Raw genomic sequence first — 22,796 nt, 5'->3', positions numbered from 1 at the left:
AAACCCCATCTCTGCTGAAAATACAAAAATTAGCCAGGCATGGTGGTGCACACTACTCAGCTGCTCGGGAGGCTGAGGCAGGAGAATCACTTGAACCCAGGAGGTGGAGGTTGCAGTGAGCAGAGATCGCACCACTGCACTCCAGCCTGGGTGACAGAGACTCCATCTCAAAACAAATTAATTAAATTAAATTAAATCATTGTGCCTCTCCGAGTCAGTGTGACACCTATAAAGTGGGGGCAACACACCCCACCTGCCACCCCCAGGCTGTCCCTTTGGCTAGGGTCAAAGGAGATCATGCATGGACTAGCCCTGCACACAGTGAGGCCCCACCCAGTAAAAACAAAGGTACTTCATGCTCCCATGGCTCTCAGGGACCAAAATGACATCAGCTCTTCTTTTGCTTTGGCACAGAAACTGCTTTCCCAAACAGACCGCGGCCCAGGTGACCCTCAAAGCCATCTCAGCCCACTTTGATGACTCGAGCGCGTCCTCGCTGAAGAACGTGTACTTCCTGCTCTTCGACAGCGAGAGCATCGGCATCTACGTGCAGGAGATGGCCAAGCTCGACACCAAGTAGCCACTGCACTTTCCAGCAGGGATCAGAGGACCACCCAAGTCCCAAGAGTGGGTTTTGCTTTTTAAAAGGAGAGAAGAGGGGTGACGGCGGGGGAGTAGAGGGCGGCCGGGCAGGTCCTGCCGGCGCAGGGAGCCCTCTGCCCTTCACACTCTCCTCCAAAAGAGCCTCCATCTGTAAGGAAGCAGGTCTCCGCGAGGGGTTTCTTTCCATGTGTTTTCCTCCTATTGTTTTAGAACTTTTTTAAAAAAACAGACCTCGTTTTAGATTTATAGCATTGACTTTTACACACACTCATACGAGAAAAAATCCTTTCAAAATTCTTAAATCTTCTGTTCCTCCTTTTTCTAAGGGAAGAGGGCAAAAAGTGACCTGGGCTCTGTTGGTGTGCGTGTTCCGTGGTGGAGAGGAGAAAACGGGAAAGACATCTCACTGGTGCTTTTCTCTTTTATTTTAGTGCCCCCCGCCCCCACCCCTGTAATACCTGTAACTACTCCTAAAAAGGTTTTGCTTCAGGCTTTTTTTTTGGTTTCATTTTGTTTTTTAAAGAAAAAGAAAATGAAAGGAAAAAAATAAAAGATCCAGTGTCTTTCTTACAACATATTCTTTTATTGCAACATTTTCCTCAGTTTGGAAAACAGTGTCCCCACATGTAGGTCCTTCTAGAATATTGTAAGTCAACAGAACAAGGCCTGTCACTGACACACTGGGATTCCCACCTCACTAGGCCCCAGGTCAGATAGCACCAGGGCTTGTGTTTCTCAGGCCGAAGGTCCTGCCTCCAGAAAGGTGGGCTTCCCTTCATGGTCCATGAAGACAGATCCTTGGATGAAGCCGCCAGGGGAACAGCCATCCTCCAAGAGAGGCACACGACTCACTTAGGCCTGGGCGACAGCCCCAACGGGATGGCCTGAGAACCCCAGAGAGGCTGGTGTCCCAAGGACTCTGCCCAAGTACCCAAAGGCCACCATCAAAAGGGCACAGGGAGGGGCAGGGTGGGGAGGTGGGGCCTGAATTTCTTCAGATGAACTCATCAACCACTTCTGCTATGCAGATTTAACCCAGGCGGTCCAAGAGGGGCTCCTCCAGATTGGAAGATCTCTCTCAAATAGAGGAGTCATTTATACACCATAACATAGTCGGTGGCAGACATTAGTGCCCAGCTGGGCCTCGGGACAAGTGACCCTGGGGTTGGCCAGGAAACCAGAAGCACAAAACCACAAAGTCCCTCGGGGGCCGTCTCCCCATCCCCAGCATCAGCTGGAGTTTTGTCACTTACAAATCTGCCCGTGAGTAACCTAGAAATATGCCGGGGGTCACCCGCAGAAACCCCCTCTGCTCACTAATGGGTAAGCAGATGGCACCCCGCAGAGAGTCACATTATCTGCCCTTCCTTAAATACCTCCAGTGGCTGGCAGGCCAGGCTGCAGTCTCAACCCCTGCTAGCCATGTAAAAATGCACTCTGTCAGGGTGGGGTAACCAGAAGGGAACCTTTATCTAGCTCTTCTTAAATGTAGCCTACAGTATGGAGTTAGGATCTAAAAGTGGAAATGTGCTGGCCGCAGTGGCTCATGCCTGGAATCCCAGCACTTTGGGAGGTCAAGATGAATGGATCATCTGAGGTCAGGTGTTCGAGACCAGCCTGGCCAACAAGGTGAAACCCCCCCCATCTCTACTTAAAAAAAAAATTAGCCGGGCATGTTAGCACGCGCCTGTAGTCCCAGCTACTCGGGAGGCTAAGGCAAGAGAATCACGTGAACCCGGGAGATGTAGGTTGCAGTGAGCCGAGATCGTGCCACTGCACTCCAGCCTGGATGACTAGGGTGAGACTCTGTCTCAAAAATAATTAAATAAAGTGGAAATGTAGGAAGGCCATGAGGCTTAAGGAGTACAGGGATTATGCACCAATTAGGGGATTGAAAACAGGGCTCCTGTGAAGTCCCTGGTTGTTGCAGAATGTATGGGCTCCCCAACCATGAGATGGCAGAAATTTGGGGTGCAGGGCGTCTCTCCACCTCAGGTCCCTCCTTGGTTCTCAATGTGCAGCTCTCCTTCCTGCCCTCACAGACACTAGCCACCAGAGCCCAGCTCTCTGCCCTCCTCTGAGAGCTCTAAATGACACAGGTCATGACCACAAACACATGCACAGGCATGCACATCCCAGAGGAGCCAGGTGCAGAGGGAGGGCTGGCTGTGGCCTCCCCAGCACCATGCAGCCAGCACGCATGAGCCGCTCAGCCAGTACCGCGGCGAGCACACCTTTGAAACCCAGAAAGAATCCTCTAAGGGGGTATTTGTTTAATGCCTCTCTCTCTCCCATTTTTGTTTTATACAAGTTGCATTTCTGGCCACCACATCATTGGCATCTTATTCCAGAAGAACAGCACTAGTTCTAGCACTTGCCGGGTGGGTGCCATGCGCCAAGCAGTCCGTACGCCCACCTGCTGCGGTAGCTCATCTCCCGCCCGGCCTTTCCATCAGGGTGGAGACTGCCTCATGGTTTTCCAGCTTGTAGAGACAAACAGGTCCCGGCTCTTGGTCAGCCGAACCATGAGCCGGCCCACATAAAAGCCACTGATTTGGCCCACGCCGTCATTTCTCCCCATGGACAGGAGGAACGTCAGTGCACCTGCAAGCAGAGACACAGAAACAACCAGAACCTCACTGAACCTCCTGGGGCTGCAACTCCCAGAATGCCGATCCTTCCCGAGGCCTTCGCACTTGGGGCTGGAAAATGTGAAATTCCTTTAGGAAGGTGGGTGAGGCCCTGAATTTTTTTTTTTTTTTTTTTTGACAGAGTTTCGCTCTTGTTGCCCAGGCTGGAGTGCAATGGTGCAATCTTTGCTCACCGCAACCTCCCCCTCCCTTGTTCTAGCGATTCTCCTGCCTCAGCCTCCCGAGTAGCTGGGATTACAGGCACGCACCACCACGCCTGGCTAATTTTGTATTTTTAGTAGAGACAGGTGACTGACCTCAGGTGATCTGTCCACCTCGGCCTCCCAAAGTGCTGGGATTACAGGTGTGAGCCACTGTGCCCGGCCTATTTTTAAAGAGCTCTAGGGGGATGTTTCCATCACCAGCTTGGAGAATTTGTTCTAGTGGCCAGGTATCTAATACCCAAAAAAAGCTTCCCCATGTTTAACCCCAAACTCTCTTAAAACTGCAAAGCGCACGGGGCCTCTCTTACCTGGCTTGTAGGCCTGGAGAGGCCGCTGCTTCACGGAGTTGACGATGTTGGCCACGGCGATGTTGGCGTGGAGGCCAGCAAGATAGGCCATCTTGGGCGTCCTCACGTCGGCACAGTCACCAATGGCGTAGACGTTGCTGTGGCCCTCCACCTGGAGGTGCTCATTCACTCTCAGAGCACCACTGCTGGCCAGTCTGCTCTCTGCCAGAAGAAATGACACCGAAACCAAGACACTGAGCTGCTGTGTTAAGTGGCCACCAGGAGGAGGTGAGGGCGAGCTCTAGACGCTGGTCAATAGGTGCTGGTCAGACCACCCTCCTGAGGCATGACCAGCCCCTGGAGGTGCCTGCTCTAGAGGCCACCCTCCCACCTAACTTACTGCCCCCTGAGGTCTCCACCTCACAACTCTTCCTGCAGAGGCAAGGTTGCTGACGCCAGGGTAGAAATGGGTCAAAATACCAATAGGCCTCCTTTTAGAAATGTACATAACTCTCTACAAGTTACAGTGATTAGCTGAGTCTTGAATTTACTTTTGAACGTGAGATTTTAAAAATAAATGCAGGCCAGCTGTGGTGGCTCACGCCTGTAATCCCAACTCTTTGGGAGGCTGGGGCGGGCAGATCACTTGAGGCCAGGAGCTCAAGACCAGTCTGGCCAACATGGTGAAACCCGTCTCTACTAAAAATAAAAAATTAGCCGGGCTTAGTGGCACACAGCTGTAATCCCAGATATTCGGGAGGCTGAGGCACAAGAGCCGCTAGAACCCAGGAGGTGGGGGTTGCAGTGAGCCAAGATCATGCCACTGCACTCCAGCCTGGATGACAGAGCAAGATTCTGTCTCAAAAAAATAAAAATAAAAAACAAAACTGAAGCATTAAAAATAAATGCAGAGCTTTAATATATGACAAACTGCTTTTTTAAAGGGACTTTTAAAAACTTGTATTTGAAAATACAACATTTGGACAATTAGGTATTAAATTCTGGGATCTCTGTCCATTATAAGCCCTCAATCCCACCGCTACACACAGCCTGGACTGGCTTCCTTTTCCTGGGATTGGATCATTACTTCCTGCTGGACACAAGGCAGGAGCTCCTTGTCAGGGAAGGGCATTCGGGAGTAAATGACAGGGACTTGAGGACACAAAGCAACCAGCAGGGCTGGCCACTGAGTTTCCTGCTCACAAATGGAGGCTTGAACACACATCAGTCCACCTCTGCCACCTCCAGCCAGCTAAATACGCAAATACTGAGCTTTAAGAAACCAGGCCATGTTACCAACCCCACTCCCCAGTCAATCCAAGCTCAAGAGACCAAATGTTTGGATCTGGGTTTGGGGGCAGCAGCACGCCTGAGGAGAGAGGAAGGCCTGACCCTGAATTTCCTCTGTCCCCAGGTGAGTGAAAAAGAAAGAAAACACCAACTTTTCTCATCTCTTTGACGCCTGTTCCCATATCTTACCACTAGGGGGCGGCCCTAATTTCAGAAGATTCTGGTCACCTTGGCCACCTGGAACCCAGCCATCGTCACAGCTGAGGACAGCTCAGCAAGGGTGGACCCTCACTGAATTTAAAGTCTGAGCTGCTGGGAAGAAAGGGGGAAGGCAGCAAGGTGTGGACTCCTGGGGGCAAGCACTGCAGGGCATTCAGAGAGTGCTGAAGAGCAAGGAGGCACGGGGGAAGCCCGGCCGGGCACCTGCTCACCAAACGCGTTGCGGTAGGCGGAGTTGTTGATCTTGATGCCGGTGCAGAGAATCACCAGGTTGGTGGCCACCTCCGTGCCTTTGTCCGTCTGCACTTTGATGTACTCTCGATACTCATTGAGAGGCAGCTCCTCCAGATTGCTCACCCGCTCACCTAGAAGGGGGTTCATGACCAGGAGGCTGGTGGAAGGGGGGACCCCCTCAAGCCTGGGTCCCAAGCCAAGGCTGACCCTGGGGAGGGCCTGGACCTCTGGGGCCCAACTGGGCAATGTCTGTACCCCATCTTCCCACCATGCCCCTCCCTCAGTCCACTCTATGGCCCACAAAGCTGATATGGACATCTGGCCCCAAGGGGTCCAGCTGGAGAGAAGTTCCAAGAAGCCCCTGGAGGACTTCCTGGAGGGAAGCGAGGCTGTTTCCCAAGAAGTTCTCAGAAAAGCGGAAGACCTCAGACACGCCTCTCTAAATGCCAGCCACGCCATCCTAACTAGGCAGGACAAGCACTCCAAGTGCACCAAGACAAAGGGGAAAGCCAGAGAAAGAGAAGCCAGCTCACTACACTCACTGCCTAAAGTGACAGTGACCAAAAGGAGGCTGAGGCAGCCACACGGGCCCTTCACAGGACAGATGCCTCACCCTCCCGCAAACAGAGGAGGCTGGGGCCTCGTGCAGTGAAGTGTAAGGGCCACAGCACTGGAAAAGAACCCCTCTCTCCAGCATATGCTGGGTGGGTCTTGTGCCCTGCTCTACAAGAAGGCCACACTCCTCACAACTCTCAAAACATAAACCGATAAACCTATTCCCTCGACCACAGAGACATCATATTTGGGGCAAATCCTTCAGATGCACTTAAGAAAAATTCAGCAGACAGGCATCCCTCCATCCGCACTGCATCCATAGCAATAACCAGGACATGGAAATCCTGTAAGTACCAGGCCCTCTTCCCTGCCCAGGGACGGGCACAACTTCCAGCTAGACAAGGCTCAGATGGGCTTTGACGCTCACGACAGCTTCTGAGTGCTTCATGCTCCACCCCAGGACACAGTGGAAAAGAGAGGGCCTGGGGTGGACTGCAGTCGCCCTCCTGTTGGAGGCAGTGACCAAGCCTCCAAGCCACATCTCAACAGGCTGGGGCGGGGCAGGGAGGGAGATGAGGGTGCACGTACTCAGCAGCAGCTGCACGCCCTTCCGGAGGAGGATCTCCTTCACTTCCTGCCGGACGGAGGGCAGGAGCTCCTTGTCAGCCAGGGCCACTTGGGAGTGAATGAGAGTGACCTGCGGACAAAACGACCACAGGGCCTGAGAAGGAGCCCCCGAGTCTTCAAACACAAACACTGCATGAATGTCCACCTCCACTCGTACCTCCAGGTTACAGATGAGGAAACTGAAGCCCCAGAGAAGTAATCTGTCCAGTGCCAGAACCAATTAGTGGTGAGCGGGGCTTAAGCCCACATGTTCTAGACTAGGACTCTTTCAGTACTCACCCAGGCCAGAGGACTGCCAACACATCACAACTTACACACACATCACAACTTACACCTTACCTAGGGCCACCTGGAAAATTATCTTCAAGCATCCTTGGGCACTTCTAATTATACAAGCCATGGACATTCCAATAGTCAATCAGGCTGATGTCAACATTAAAGCTGGTTTAAAATTAGTGCTTCCAGGCACGTCTACTTGCTGTCTGGGACAACACAGGGAGGTGTCCCGGGCACCTCATGTTGTAATCATGTTCAAAGCCTGGGCTTTGATATCAAATTGCCTGGGTTGAAATCCCATCTCTGATACTCACTTGGACACCTCCCAAAGGCTCCCTAACATGGGCACAAACAGCCCCACTCATAGGAATTTTGTAATGATGAGCAAAAATATATATATAAAGCATGTAACTCAGCACATATTAAGTCCTTAATAAAGGGTGGCTGCTACTACCCTTATTGTCTACTAATTCTAAACATGTGGATATTTTACTGAATTACTTGAACTTGTTTACTACTTCAGACTGGTCTGACCCCTGTGAAATAAGAAGAAATGACGGCTGGGCGCCGTGGCTCATGCCTGTAATCCCAGCACTTTGGGAGGCCAAGGTGGGCAGATCACAAGGTCAGGAGATAGAGACCATCCTGGCTAACATGGTGAAACCCCATCTCTACTGAAAAAAAAAAAAAATTAGCCAGGCGTGGTGGCGGGCACCTGTAGTCCCAGCTACTGGGGAGGCTGAGGCAGGAGAATGGCATGAACCCAGGAGGCGGAGCTTGCAGTGAGCCGAGATCGCGCCACTGCACTCCAGTCTGGTTGACAGAGCTAGACTCCGTCTCAAAATAAAAATAAACAAAGAAGAAAGGTATGTATTGGTCTCTGTCCCCAGTTCCTGATGCAGAGCTCTTCAAACCCTTGTAAACTGGGGTACTAAGAGAGAATCAATTGTTCTAATATTTGGTCCTCGATGCCAGTTCTTGATACAGAGCTCTTGAGATCTTTGTAATGTCCTGAGTGATGGGAGGGTCTGATACAGAGCTCCTAACTCCTTGGATGTTCCTGGGTGATGGGAGCATCTTTTGTTCTAATGAAACTACTCCTGATGGGCTCCTGGATGATCGCTGGTCACCAGAGAGACTAAGCCAGCTTAGAAGTCTGGAACTTTCAGCTCCAGGGACGAGAGAGGGGCTGGAGATTGAGGTCATAATCACCCTTGCCTACCTGATGAAGCCTCCATAAAAATCCCTAAAGTACAGGGTCCAGAGAGCTTCTAGGTTGGTGAACATGTCCACATGCCAGGAGAGTGGTGTACCCCAACTCCATGGGGACAGAAGCCCCCGTGCTCAGGACTCTTCTAGACTATGCCTTATGTGCGTCTTCATCTAAATGTTCATATTTATCCTTTAAAACATCCTTCGTCATAAATCAGCAACAGCAAGTAAACTGTCTCCCTGGCTTCCATCAGCTGCTCTAGCAAATTATTTAACCCAAGGAGAGAGTCATGAGAATCTCTATCTTGTAGCCAAGTGGGACACAGCGTGGGTAAGCTGGGGACCTATGGACTTGCAACTGGTGTCTGAAGTTGGGGCAGGATCGTGGGACTGAGCCCTTGACCTGTGGGGTCTGCACTAATGCCAGGTAGTGTCAGAATTGAATTGAACTGTAGGACACCCAGCTGTTGTCAGAGAAGTGGTCAGTGGGGGAAAAAACCCACACATCTCATCCCAGAAGTATGCAGTGAGTAGAGAGAAAAACAGTTTGGTTTTTCCCTATAGAACCCTCATAAATCAAAATGAATGAATTATAACTATATCAATCACTCATCATAATTTCCAACAATTTGTCAGAGAACAGCCATATAATTAAAGTATCCTCTATTGATTTTTCTTTTCAAAACCAACCTGCCTTTCCCTGAGGAAAAAAGATCCATTCACAGGCCCCACGTGGCACTCAGAAGCCCATCTGGCTTCAACTGCCAGCCAGGTCTCGCCTAGAGGACCTGTAATGACGATTATCACTCAGCCCTTGCCAAGCCTGGACAGGGTGCCAGGATTTCCTCTTTCTCGCTAGGTTGCCAGATAGGATCTCTGTCCGTTGAGCATGAGAAAGCAACAGGGCAGGCTGATGCCCCCTCCCCGTTCCCACCCATGGGTAGAAGGCAGTGCTGTACAGTCATTCCCCAGTGTGGGCAGAGCAGGGCTATGCTGCAGTCTCCCCACCACCATGGGGCTGCTCAGAGCAGGGGCTGCCGTATCAGGCAGAGACCAAAGCAACAGCTGAAGGTGTCTTTGTCCAAGCTGGTTGTCAGCAAGAGGTAATCAAATATACATTTATATCACAAAGGCCTGAATTCTGAAAGCGACACAGAAGTTCAGCTTTTGCAAGGTATCGCCCCTGGGCTTGATCCTCCAGGTTGGAGCAGAGGGCAGGATCTTTCCTTGAGGGAAGACACACCCTGAGCAGCTCCGTAAGGTCAGGTGCTGCAGGATCCCAGCTCTGCAGGAAAAATCCCCTACAGAATCGCACCTTGGCAGAAATACACACTCCCAGTTTATGTGAATAGAGCTCCAGACTTCTCTGCCCTGAGCGAATTCCTGACGTTCCTAAGATAATGCAGAAAAAAGTCAACCACTTAGAGTTCCAAGGCAAGGCAGCCCGGCCCACCTCTTTCTCAGGATATTCTGTTTTAATCTCTGCTGCCATCTCCACTCCAGCCGAGCCTCCTCCCACCACCACGATGAACTGTGAGCGCTGGACCTGGAGAAGAGGACACGTGAAACAGGGACATATGAAACACACCTACACATCCACCCCTGTCTGCTGGTTCAGCCTGTGGTGTGGCTCCCTCGGCCAAAGGAGGGCAGAGAACCCTTTCCACATTTTGGGTCCAAATGTGCTTCCTCCCACCCACCTCGCAGAATTGCTGTGGAAACTGCCTGAGATCGTGGATCTAAGCCTGCTGTATACAACACAGAGCCTTGTGAAAACAGGAGCGGAGGGCACCCATGAAAAGCCCCAGGAGAGGCAAGTAAGAGACATACCAAGGGCAACATGAGCAGGTCTGGGGTGCCCACGTCCCGGCTCCAGCAGCAAGTTCAAGGTCTCTTCCCAGGAAAGTCTCTTCCTAGTGACTCTCCAACTCTATGGCTATAGCCAGCAGCTCTGAACACCCCCATGGCCTCCCAGCTGTGGGCTTAGGCATCCCCACAGCTGTCCTCCCATCTGCCCGCACTGCCCCATGCCTTCAGTGCACAGCTCACCTGCCTCACCATGTCCTCATAGGCCTGGATAGCGGCCTGCTGGCTGGAAACCTCATTAAACTTGCCCGGGAAGGGCCCAGTGCTGCCCGTGGCCAGGATAAGATGAGAGAAGGGCAGGGCCTGAGACAGACCAAAAAAAAAAAGATGAGGGTAGGGCAGGGCAGGGTAGGGCAGGGCAGGGCAGAGCAGGCCTAGGTCTCTGCATCCTACTCCTGGCCTGCCAGCTGGGACAAACCAGGCAAAGAGGCCCCTCTAGATACCCAAGGCAGCCCCCATGGGGCCGAGTGAAACCACCACACTGGGTAGCCCAAGGGATGGCACTAGAACCTGGGGAAAGACCTAAGGAGGTAGAGTTTACCTCCTGCATGGAGAACGCAGGGGCAACCGGAGCCACCCAGCATGGCAGTGGAAGGGGCAGCCCAGTAGCAGGAGGCAGGGTTGCAGGATCGGAACTGCCTGAGGGGGTTAGCACAGAACCTCCCGGATGTTTTAGAAGAACCCTCCTCCTGCCTCCGCCAGGAAGAAAAGAAAAGGAAAGAAAGACTGATCAGCAGCGGGATCACACCTGTGAACAGCCACTGCACTGAACAACATAGCAAGACCCCAGCTTAATTTAATTTTTAAATTAAAAATGAATAATAAAATAAAAAATAAATAATTTAATTTTTTTTAATTAAAAATTAAAAAAATTTTAGGCTGGGTGCGGTGGCTCACGTCTGTAATCCCAGCACTTTGGGAGGTCAAGGCGGGCGGATCACCTGAGGTCAGGAATTTGAGACCAACCTGATCAACATAGCAAAATCCTGTCTCTACTAAAAATACAAAAATTAGGCCGGGCGCGGTGGCTCAAGCCTGTAATCCCAGCACTTTGGGAGGCCGAGGCGGGCGGATCACAAGGTCAGGAGATCGAGACCATCCTGGCTAACATGGTGAAACCCCGTCTCTACCAAAAAATACAAAAAACTAGCCGGGCAAGGTGGCGGGCACCTGTAGTCCCAGCTACTCGGGAGGCTGAGGCAGGAGAATGGCGTGAACTCGGGAGGCGGAGCTTGCAGTGAGCTGAGATCTGGCCAGTGCACTCCAGCTTGGGTGACAGAGCGAGACTCCGTCTCAAAAAATAAATAAATAAATAAAAATAAAAATACAAAATAAAAATACAAAAATTAGCTGGGCATGGTGCCACGCGCCTATAATCCCAACTACTCAGGAGGCTGGGGCGGGAGGATCGCTTGAACCCAGGAGGCAGAGACTGCAGTGAGCCAAGACCATGCCACTGCACTCCAGCCTGGGCAACAAGAGCGAAACTCCATCTCAAAAACAACAACAAAAAAAATTTTTTAATTAAAAAAATTTTAAACAAAGAAAAGGAAATCTTGTTTGGAGCCTAAATATATAAAGTTGACAAAAACAGAGCTGCTCCAATGGGAGGGGCTGGAGGGCCTGGACTCCACTCAGCCCCCACTTTCCCCTGAACCTCCGAGACGCCCTCATGGAATCTTCCAGGGTTCTAAAACGCATGGCCAGAGACTGCAGGACTAGGAGACACTCAGTAATCTCTCCAACCAGGAAACTATCTGGCCCCATTAATTCAAGAAGGGCTGGGTCACACTAAATCACATGCTCATCAAGGAAGGGAATTGTGTTTCCTTTTGCCAATGCCCCCTTAGCTTCAAACACCAAGTGGGGGTGGGCTGGATGTGACACTTATCCTGAGCTGGTGGCAGCTTGTTGATGGAGCTCAAGTCATGGCAGGTGTGTGCCAGGCTCCATGATGCACATGTGAGGTGGGGGAACACACAGATGAGTGAAGGGAAATCTCTGCCCCAGTGACATCCCGATCCAGGAGATGTGGGACCATGTGTGTGCGTAACTTTTTGTTCTAGACAGAGCTAAGGGCTGACCAAGCCTGGGAGTTGTCTGGGACACTGGCTTTTAGAGCACGGGCTCTGGGCTAAAATTGCATGGGTTCAAATCCTGGTTCAGTCTCTTACCAGCTGTGGGATCTTAAGCAAGCCATTTAACCCTTTAGCTTATCTGTAAAATGAAGTTATACCACCTTCCCCATAGAGGCACAGTAAACATTCATGAGATTTACGTAAAGGCTACAAACAGGACCTGGCATGCAAGAATTACAAAAGAAATATCTGCCACCATATTCTTGTGGTTGCTGTGGTCAAGCCTTCGTTTATGAGGAATCCGCTATCTGCCCAGCACCAGGCAGGGCTTGGGGCTCACAGACAGCATTCTCTTTTCTTTTTCTTTTTTTTTTTTTTGAGATGGAGTCTCACTCTGTCACCCAGGCTGGAGTGCAGTGGTGCAACCTCAGCTTACTGCAACTTCCGCCTCTCGAATTCAAGCAATTCTCCTGCCTCAGCCTCCTGAGTAGCTGAGATTACATGCGCCCACCATCACGCCCAGCTAATTTTTGTATTTTCAGTAGAGACAGGGTTTTGCCATGTTGGGCAGTCTGGTCTCAAACTCCTGACCTCAGGTGATCCACCCGCCTTGGCCTCCCAAAGGGCTGAGATTACAGGTATGAGCCACTGCCCCCAGCCTAGCTCTCTCTTAACCCTGGAGGATCCTGCCCGAGCCCTGCAGTGGGCCCTTGAGCCAGCCGGCAGCCGGGCTGGCCCTTACTCACCTCACCGCCCTGCAGCAGCACCGTCTGGTTCTTCAGGTCTATCCCCACCACCAGCCCCTGCCGGAAGTTGTCCTTGAAAGTCACCGAGTAAGAAATGAATGTCTTTTTGGAGAACCCTGGGGAAGGGACACAGAAGAGGTCATAGGGCAGAGCTAGGCTGCCCACGGGAAGCCAGAGTGACTCAGAATCTTTCACGAGCTGCACACCAACAGGGGGGCCCTTGACCAAAGGGTCAGGCCATTGAGTATGCCTGGGGTACCCCTACCTCCTGAAACACCAGTCTGGGCCTCAGACCCTCAGAAAAGCTCAAGCTTTTACTTCTAGGGTCTCCTTATGGTGGCTACTTAAGACCAAAGACCTTGAGTTTCTCCAGAACTTGTCTGATAGTGGAATGCAGGCACTTTGCCCTAAATGGAGAAAACCACCCCCAGCCCTAAAATCAAGCCCCAGAGTGGAGACAAGACCACCCTCACAGAGACAACCCCAGATGGGAGCACGTTACCTGTCTCCACGGAGGCTCGGAGGGCAGCCACATTGTGGTGGAAGGAGTCCTTCATGTCCACCAGCATGAAGGGGATGTTCAGGGCCTGCAGCTGGCTGGCCGCCGCGATCCCGCCAAAGCCCCCACCCACAATCACCACGTGCAGAGCTCCCGATTCCACCGACACCTGGGACCCCATCTCGAACCAGGCACTGCTGAGAAGGAAGAGGAGAGCACATCAGTGTCAGGGTGGCTGGGAGGGCTGGGAGGGCCCACAGCGAGAGAGGCCTCAATCATGAATTGACCTTTTTAGATGAGGTAAATCTTTGATTAATGAAACTCCAACTTTATAACATTTGAATTAAATTCAGAAGGAACAAGGGGGTATCCCACTTCCAGCCCATCCCCCAAATACCCAGTTCCCTTCTCCAGAGGCATCCACTGTTATGTAGCAAGTTTGGATGACTCCTTCCAGAGATAGCTTATGCACCTATAATCACGACTGTTTTTTGCACCCATTAAATAAAGTGTTCTGCATGTTTGTTTTTTACTTGATATATTTCATTGAAGACTTTTGGGAGAGACTGCAGTGGGGCAGGAGGAAAAAAAGACTTTTGAAGAGGGGAATAATGTTCACTCAACAACATATATGAATTGAACTCCTGCTTTTTGACATGCTCTGTGTTGTGTATCCTGTGGTCAAACAGGCAGACATGGTCCCTGCCCTTAAAGGGCAGACCTTACAAAGTCAAATAACCAGGTGGGCAGTGTCAATGATGTGGGAAGCTGGGAAGAGGTGCAATAACAAGAAACAGTGGGCACACCTGTGGGAAACTGGCAAGCATAGGCCACATCTAAAGGAACAACAAAAAACATTCTTTAAGCACTGCATCAAACAAACACTGCAACCAGATTCAGCCCAGCTCACAGGTCACCAACTTAAGGTCCAGGTCTAAGAGGTCAATTAGCAGGTTACGACAAGAATCCTGCAAAATTCTGCTGCTAGGGTTTGAATATGTCTCCCAAAAAGGAACAGTGTTGAGAGGTGGGGCCTAATTAGAGGTGTTTGGGTCATGAGGTCTCCACCCTCACGAATGGATTAATACCAATTATTAAAGGGCCTCTGAGGCTGCAAGTTCAAGCTCTTGCTCTCTGTCACTCTCTCTTTTCCCTTCCACCATGGGATGACTCAGCATGAAGGCCCTCACCAGACACTGGGCCCTTGATCTTGGACTTCCCAGCCTCCAGAACCATAAGCCAATATATTTCTGTTTATTATAATTACCTAGTCTGTGGTATTCTGCTGTAGCAGCAGAAAACAGACTAAGACAAATGTGGTGTGAGCTAAGACTGTGATCATGGAGTAGAAAGGAGGGGCCACAGCTGTGTGCTACAATGCCTGGCTAATTTTTTAATTACTTGTAGAGATGGGGCTGGGTATAGCAGCTCATGCCTGTAATCCCAGCACTTTGGGAGGTTGAGGCAGGGGGGTCTTCTGAGCTCAGGAGTTCCAGACCAGCCTGGGTAACACAGACAGACACTGTCTCTACAAAACAACAACAACAACAACAACAACAGCAAAAAGCCAGTCATGGTGATGTGCACCTGTAGTCCCAGCTAACTGGGAGGCTGAAGTGGGAGGGTCACTTGAGCTGGGGAGGTCAAGGCTACAGTGAGCCATAACTGTGCCACTGCACTCCAGCCTGGGTCACAGAGTGAGACCCTATCTCAAAAAATAAAACAATAAAAATAATAAATATTGGTAGAGATGGGGTCTCCCTTTGTTGCCCAGGCTGGTCTCAAACTCCTGGGCTCAAGTGATCCTCCCATCTCAACCTCCCAAAGTGCTGGGATTATAGGCATGAGCCACCACACCCAATCCCCATTTCTTTTTATGACCTCAAGATGGTATATAAGCTTCTGTACCTCTTTTGGGGGTTGAGTCTTCCTTCTGAAGGCTCCTATGTATACACATTAAATAAATTTGTATGCCTTCTATCCAACTCAACAGCCTTGGCCCCTACAGCAGCAGAGTTGCCTGGGCTCCCCAAGCTACCCTGGAAGGCTGGTAAACAGGGTCACCTGGTGCATCCCAGAGTCTACCCCAGACAGAGGAGGGCTCAGGGACTGGCCTGGGGCTGCACCAGAGGCCTTGTCTCCAGCCCAGCAGAACCCCAAAGAAGGATGCTTGCAGTGTGGGCCTCAGGCAGGCAGAGGGCTGCTGGTGTGGGAGGAGCCATGCAGCCCACTGAGGGGCACTCTCGACTGCAGCTGAGACCCTGAGAGGTCACAGGCAATCAACCGTCCTCCTGGCCTGTGCTGAGCCCTAAAGAGAGGCAGAAATAAGCCAGGCTGCTGGGGGCAGATGCTGAGAAAAAGAAACCAAGCTCACACTATACAGAAAGCAGCCAGAGAGGCTCAACAGCTGCTGTGGGCTTCAGCGAAGGAGGATATAGACTCTGAGGTCATCCTTGAAGGATAGACATCAAGCCACTGAACAGCCTCATAAGGAAGTGTGTTCCAGCTCATCTGGGACCCTCGGGCCGCTGGAAGGCTACTGCACTGCCCTGATCGTCTGTGCGGGCCTGGGGCACAACCCCTTTTCCTCTCTGGGCCTCAATTTACCCCTATAATGGGAGGGGACTATAAGTCCCAAGCAGTTACACTATTCCGAGATGTCCTCGTACACACTGGTTTCCAAGACATGGTGGTGGCTCCCCAAGATGGTCCCCAAATCATCCCACACTTATGGGGCAGCTTTTGGTTAGAACTCCGGGCACTGTTCCCACTGGTGTTCAAATGTCCACTGCCGAACTTCTCCCCTGGAGGAAGACGGTATAGCGGAGGGAGGGCACTGACACAATGGATTGGAGGGGATTTAAAGTTGTTTCTCGGCCGGGCGCGGTGCCTCAAGCCTGTAATCCCAGCACTTTGGGAGGCCGAGACGGGCGGATCACGAGGTCAGGAGATCGAGACCATCCTGGCTAACACGGTGAAACCCCGTCTCTACTAAAAAATACAAAAAGCTAGCCGGGCGAGGTGGCGGGCGCCTGTAGTCCAAGCTACTCCGGAGGCTGAGGCAGGAGAATGGCGTGAACCCGGGAGGTGGAGCTTGTAGTGAGCCGAGATCCAGCCACTGCACTCCAGCCCGGGTGACAGAGCGAAACTCCATCTCAAAAAAAAAATAAAAATAAAATAAAGTTGTTTCTCAAGGGTCAAATGGTCCCCAAAGCATGGAGGCTTGAACATACCTATTTTACAGATGAGGAAGCTGAGCCCTGGCAGTGATTAGGACCCAAGACAAGCCCCCCAGCAGGCAGGGCCACCCTGGCTTCTCTAAGCCCTCAGAAGGGTTGTCTAGAGCTAATCCCAAGCATACCTCAGGCTGAATCTGCCAGCTGGGCCAGAAGGGAATGTCTCCTAAGGACCAGGACCCAGGAGGGCCCACAGGCTCAGCCAGAGGTAACAGTGAACACCAGGAGCTGCGCAGGGCCTGAGAATGTAGGCAGTGATGAGGCAGGCCATGGGTGGCATGTGTTTCACCAGCCCCTGGCAGCATGGAACCCTCTGTGCCGGGTCCTACCCTTGGGGCTGTCAGCCAGGGATGAGGTCAAGAAAACACCCAGAAAGCCCCACTTCAAAGTTAGCTGGGCATGGCCCCTGAGAGGGGCTACGCAGCTTACCAGGTATAGGGATAGGGGAGTCCACTGTGTGTCAGGTCACACTGGACCACCCAGGGACACTCAAAAAGGACAGCCTAGAGCCCTGAAAAAGATCTGAGATCAAAAGGCCTTCCTAGCAGAGGAAACAACTTGGGCCAGAGGCCCAGTGGCAGGAAGGGAGGAGGGCGGTAGAGGTCAGAGTACCTGCGGCAGAAGGTGGGGAGGCTTAGAGGACAGGTGACAGGGGCCGGCACAGACAGACAGCCTGCCATGCCAGAGCAGCTTTCACAACCAGGTGGACAGACAAGCCTGCCCCAGGCCCTTCATGGGGTCTCTTCCCAGGGAGGAAAGTCTAGACCCCAGAGTGGACCTCAGGGGCAATGAGTTGATCAAGGAGCCGAGCCCTTGACCCCCTAGGATCATCAACCTGCTTCCCCAAAAGGGTAAACTCTTGCCTCACCCAAGGAAGGCAAATTGCTTTTCTGGGGTTCCCTGTGAAGGGTCTGGGGCCTGAGGGGACACCCAGGCCAGAGCACAGCCAGGGAGGGGAGGCACTTTTCCTCTTCATGCTGCCTCAGGTCTCTCCTGCAATCTGCTCTCTCTTCTCTCTCCCTTACTGACCCCTGCCACCCTTACTTGTGGAATAGGGAGGCCAGTGACTCTCCAGCAGATTTGACCCTGCCTCTTTGGCAGTCCCTTGCCCAATACTCTTGGACACACTGACTCTCCTTGGCTCTGCCAGTGTGGTTCTTGCCTGGCCCCAGAGGACAGTGAACTCCCCTCTGCCTGACAATGATCTACTTGGCCAGACACCTAAAGCAAGGGCTTAAGCCACAGAGCTGCATTTCCAGCCACACACCCTGTAGGTGACGAAAATGCACATATGGAATTAGTGGATGTCCAGTTACATGTTCTAACATAGCAGTAGTGCTGTGCAAACCTCCACCTGTGTGACACTCCATCAATCAAAGGAAACTGCCACCAATGAGAGACTACAGGATAAAATATTATAAACCCATACAATGCAGTACTGTGTAGCCAGTCATTTTTAAAGGGTGAGTGATGTTTTGTTTTGTTTTGTTTTGTTTTTGAGATGGAGTCTCACTCTATCACCCAGGCTGGAGTGCAGTGGATTTCAGCTCACTGACTGCAACGTCTGCCTCCTGAGTTCAAGCAGCTCTCCTACCTCAGCCTCCCAAGTAGCTGGAATTACAGGCATGTGCTACCATACCCAGCCAATTGTTTTTTGTACTTTTAGTAGAGTCAGGGTTTTGCCATGTGGGCCAGGCTGGTCTCGAACTCCTGACCTCAAGTGATCGGCCTGCCTCGGCCTTCCAAAGTGCTGGGGATTACAGGTGCGAGCCACTGTGCCCAGCCTGTGAATGATGTTTTTATACAAAAAGTCTGTCCATGAAAAAGTCAGGCAAGGGCTGGGTGTGGTGGCTCCTGCCTATAATCCTAGCACTCTGGGAGGCAAAGGCAGGAGGACTGCTTCAGCCCAGGAGTTTGAGGATGCAGTGAGTAACTTTACCTTTGCTCCCTCCCACAACACACATACACAAAGACACACATACACAATCTGACACAAAACATAATGTTTTCAAGGTTCATCCGAGTTGTAGCATGTATCAGTGCTTCATACCACTGCACTACAGCCTAGAAAACAATGTGAGACCTTGTCTCAAAAAAAACAAAGGAAAAGAAAAAGTCAGGCAATATTTATTTATTTATTTACTTGTTTTTAATTTTCTTAGGGACAGTGTCTTGCTCTATCATCCAGGCCAGAATGCAGTGGCACGATCATAACTCATTATAACCTCGAACTCCTGAGCTGGCTAATTATTTATTTATTTATTTATTTTTGTAGAGATGAGGGTCTCGCTATGTTGCCTAGGCTGATATTGAACTCCTGGCCCCTCAAGGGTTCCTCCTGCCTTAGCCTCCCAGAGTACTGGAATTACAGGTGTGAGTCACTGTGATTTTGAGTTGTGGAAAAGATTCAATGAGATCATTTATGTAAAGTGTTTTAGCACGGTGCCTGGCACACAGTAGCAATGAATACACAGCAGCCATTTATTCTATATATTTTATAATGCAGATTAGTTTGCCCGGTCCCAAAAAGGCCACAGAAGTGTGTAAAACCTAATCCTATTTATGTCCAACAAGACACATCCACCTCAGTATGTATACACATATACATGTAACGATTACAGCAGTTAGCATTTGTTGCACTTTTACCCATATCTTCACATTTAATATGTGAGTTTTTTCTCCTTGTTTTGGAAAAAAGTTCAACAACTTGCCCAAGTTCAGTTCTCAACACATCAAACCTGCTCTCTGAACCAAAACGCTAATAGCGCTCATAGATGATGTTTTTATTTTCTTCCTTAAGCTTTTGTATTGTTCGAATTTTTTTCAAACAAGAATATGTCGTTTTTGCAGAAATAGTAAATAAGTCTTTAATAACAAGACAGACCTCTCACCATCTAATTTTTTCAATCAAAATAGAATTCACATATACAATTTACTACCTAAGACATAAGCTCACAGTGAGCTACGATTGCACCACTGCACTCCAGCCTAGACGAGACCCCATCTTTAAAAAAAAAAAAAAAAAATGAGATGTAGGCTTGCTCACACCTGTAATCCCAACACTTTGGGAAGCCAAGGCAGGCAGACTGCTTGAGCTCCGGAGTTCAAGACCAGCCTGGGCAACATGGTGAAACCCCATCTCTACAAAAAATACAAAAAATTAGCCAGGCGTGATGGCACATGCCTGTGGTCCCTGCTACTCAGGAGGCTGAGGTGGGAGGATCGCTTGAGCCTAGGACGTTGAGGTTGCAATGAGCCATGATCATGCCACTGCACTCCAACCTGGGCGCCAGAGCAAGACTCCGTCTCAAAAAAAAATTTTTTTTAATTTAAATTTTAAAAAAAGAGATGTAAGTTCAATGGGTTTTAGTGTATTCACCAGGTTGTGCAACCATCGCAACTATCTAATTCCAGAACACTTCCATCACCCCCAAAATAAATCCTGTACCCCACCTACCCGAGCCCTGGGTAGCTACTGTTCTTTCTGTCTCTACAGATTTGTCTGTTCTAGACAATTCATGTAGATGGAATTATACACTACATGGCTTTTCATTGGTGACGTCTTCCACTGACCATAATGTTTCCAAGTTTCATCCGAGTTGTAGCATGTATCAGTGCTTCATTCCTTTTTCTGGCTGAATAACAGTCCATCGTTGGGGTATGATAGACCACATTTTGTTTATCCACTCATTAGCTGACGGGCACTTGGCTTGTTTCCACCTTTTGACTATGTGAATAACGCCACTATGAACATTTGTGTCCAGGTTTTTGTGTGAACCGGTCTTCAATCCTCTTTAGTATAAATATTTAGGTGTGGAATTGCTGGATCATGCGGTAACTCAAAGTTTAACTTTTTGAGGAACTGCTAAATCCACCGTCTGATTTTGAACTGAACACAAAAGCCCCGGTGGGAATCACAGAGAATCTTAACTACGTCCGTCTACGTTCAGGAATGTTAGCTTAAAAGAAGGCCTAAGAGAACACAACAAACCCTGATTGTCCAGGAACTCCTCAGTAACTTTACCTTTGCTCCCTCCCACAACACACATACACACAGACACACACATACACAATCTGATTTACACAAGCATTTGCTCAGTCAATCCTGTTTTCTCTGCCAAGAGCATCCACCCTGATCTCAAGGGTATTCTTCCACAATAAGCAGCCCATAGGACTACTGAAAAACCAGGAAGTTACATTTATGCCAAAGCTGTTCAGAAGTCGTGCCTCAGACACACACAGCGGGAACCATGTGGGCTCTGATCAAAGCAAGAATGTCATCCCGGAATTGCTCCGGTATTGCTTCACAAAGATTACAAATAAAACATGATGCTTTTTGAGTCGTCATGGCTCACGCAGAGGGTAGGTTTCAACATCAACCTCTGGAGAGCCACATTCCCAGAGTGGCCGTCCTGGATGAGAAGGCCACTACAGCACAACTCACAGGGCCATGGAGGTTTCCTCCACCCGGGGGACAGAGCAGGATGGAGAGGGTTGGGCGGCCTCCCTCCCTGGGACACTCTATGGCCAGCCCCTCAGGGACTACTTGAAGAAGAGAACCCCCAAAAGACCAACTTCTGAAAAGGGACTCAAAGTCTGAAGGGAGGCAGCCTCCTTTTATCCCCAGGAGAGGGCAGCTCTGGGGCAGACAGATTCATCTGGATGTCATATTCACTCCCCCACAGAAAACCTAGGCAAGCACCTTGTCCATCCTCCTCAGATCCAGTTACTTTGTGGTCCCCGTGGTCTGCCTATCACCTGTACCTGGACACTGGCTTCATTTCACCACCAGCCAAAGCCAGGCTGGCCCTGGAGTCCACTGGCCTGCCCAGGCCATCACTTCTGGGGTGGGTAGTCCTGAGCAAGGCCCTACCCTGGCTGGGGCTCAGTGCCCTTCTTGGTGACACACTGTGCTCCTTGGAGAACTCCTCTCTAGGTGCTGGGTGAGGGCATGTGGGATCTGAGATCCCGGGGCTCTCTGGCAGGTGCATGTATGCACACTGGACCCTGATACAGGCTTTTGAACACAGGGGCAGAGTCCAGAAACCTGGAAGTCCCATCCTAAACTATGTCTGGCCCTCTGCCCTACACCTGTCCTCCTACAGGATCATCAACTCCCAAGACACCTTACTCTTCCCCACCCTCACCTTGAATTCCAGGGTCAAAAAGACTCCCCTTGTAGGGAAAGGCAGTGTGTGTTGATCAGGTGGTGTTGGAAGGAGAGCCCCAATATCGCCCCACTAAATCAGTTCCAGTAGACTGCACGCCTCCCATCAGTTAGTTTACTCACCTCTGGTCTTTGTCCCTGCAGCACCCAGGGCTTTGGGAGGGGAAATGCAGATCTCCTAGTGCAACCCCCGAGCCTATGGACACTGGGGTAACTCCAATCCCTCTCCTCTTAGAGACTGAGGTTTCTCCCTTTCTTTTCACACCTGCTTCTGTCCGGACCGGCAGCTTCTACCCAGCGGACCCTCGGACTGTCCTCGCAGGATCCGGGTTACACTGACCCCATGTTCCCTCTTCCCCAGTTTGCCCTTCCCGACCTAAGCCCATCTTCCTTAGGAAAACTTAGCAGGGATTTAGGGGCCAAACGAAGAGGGTGGACTTTCCTTTGCCCTCGGCCAGGAGCAAATCTCCCTGTTGCGTTTTTTGGGGAAGACGGAGAGGGGCGGGCCTGAGCCGAGTATCCCTCTCCTCACAGCGCCACAACTGCGCGGACCTCCCCACGCCTGACACGGCGTGCGCCAGGCCTCTGATCCGCTCACTCCTCTTCCGGGTCCCTGTCCCGCCCGGGGCGCCCGGGGTCTCGAGAGCCCGCCTGGTGACGCGATCTCACCTGCCGGCCGCGCCCGCGCTCCCGCTCCGGCTCCCGCTCCGGCTCCCGCTCCGGCTTCCGCTCCGGCTTCCGCTCCGACTTTGTAGTCTTCCCGAGTTACCGACCCGAAGCGCTCCCGGACGGGGCGTGACTCAGCACTCGCGCTGGCCCCCGACCCTGCGGCAACGCCTTGGCCGGGCCCCGGAAACGGTCCTGGAACGCCGGGGCTGGTCTCCGAACGGCCCGCCCGACTGACCTTGACCCCGAGCGAACGGCCTCGAACTTTGAAACAAATGCTCCCATGGCCAGATGTCACCTCTCCGGCGCCTGCCAGCACCCGCGCCCCAGCCCTGCCCGAGCCATTCAGACTTGGCTCAAAGTGTCCTTTCAGCATACTAT

The 22,796-nt window shown here is 51.1% G+C and overlaps 2 protein-coding genes across 4 annotated transcripts in view; one reads left to right on the top strand and one right to left on the bottom strand.

Annotated features, from left to right (window-relative positions):
- Positions 1-1,173, top strand: part of LOC104661975 (core histone macro-H2A.2) — a 63,878-nt gene extending 62,705 nt beyond the window's left edge. Inside the window, exon 9 of the mRNA XM_010362834.2 lies at positions 415-1,173. Within this exon, the coding sequence (XP_010361136.1) occupies positions 415-580 (166 nt within the window). The 3' untranslated portion in view covers positions 581-1,173. The remainder of the gene's footprint in view (positions 1-414) is intronic.
- Positions 1,167-22,738, bottom strand: AIFM2 (apoptosis inducing factor mitochondria associated 2). Of its 3 annotated transcripts, none has more exons than XM_010362831.2 (9): positions 22,419-22,738; positions 13,350-13,540; positions 12,848-12,963; positions 10,207-10,326; positions 9,611-9,703; positions 6,631-6,739; positions 5,466-5,618; positions 3,766-3,966; positions 1,167-3,207 (listed from the first exon to the last, which is right to left on the bottom strand). In XM_010362831.2, exons 2-9 carry the CDS (start codon positions 13,525-13,527, stop codon positions 3,056-3,058), a joined length of 1,122 nt encoding a protein of 373 aa, XP_010361133.1. In that variant the 5' UTR covers positions 13,528-13,540; positions 22,419-22,738; the 3' UTR covers positions 1,167-3,055. The 3 variants fall into 3 exon arrangements, with proteins under 3 accessions (XP_010361133.1, XP_010361134.1, XP_030795909.1); XM_010362832.2 differs by having other exon boundaries at positions 13,350-13,543; positions 22,419-22,636; XM_030940049.1 differs by lacking the exon at positions 22,419-22,738 and having other exon boundaries at positions 1,169-1,431; positions 3,020-3,207; positions 13,350-13,543.
- Positions 22,739-22,796: the final 58 nt, after the last annotated feature.

Source organism: Rhinopithecus roxellana, chromosome 11, assembly GCF_007565055.1.
Source record: "Rhinopithecus roxellana isolate Shanxi Qingling chromosome 11, ASM756505v1, whole genome shotgun sequence".
NCBI lineage: Eukaryota > Metazoa > Chordata > Mammalia > Primates > Cercopithecidae > Rhinopithecus > Rhinopithecus roxellana.
This window is presented reverse-complemented; position numbering and strand designations above follow the sequence as displayed.

Excerpts from the sequence above, each read along its gene's own strand:
- AIFM2 (XM_010362831.2), bottom strand. The coding sequence starts at position 13,527 with ATGGGGTCCCAGGTGTCGGTGGAATCGGGAGCTCTGCACGTGGTGATT. Across the intron at positions 10,327-12,847 it reads TGCTGCTGCAGGGCGGTGAG|GCCCTGCCCTTCTCTCATCT; the intron begins GTGAGTAAGGGC and ends GGTCTGTCTCAG. Across the intron at positions 6,740-9,610 it reads CAGAATATCCTGAGAAAGAG|GTCACTCTCATTCACTCCCA; the intron begins GTGGGCCGGGCT and ends TTTTGTCCGCAG.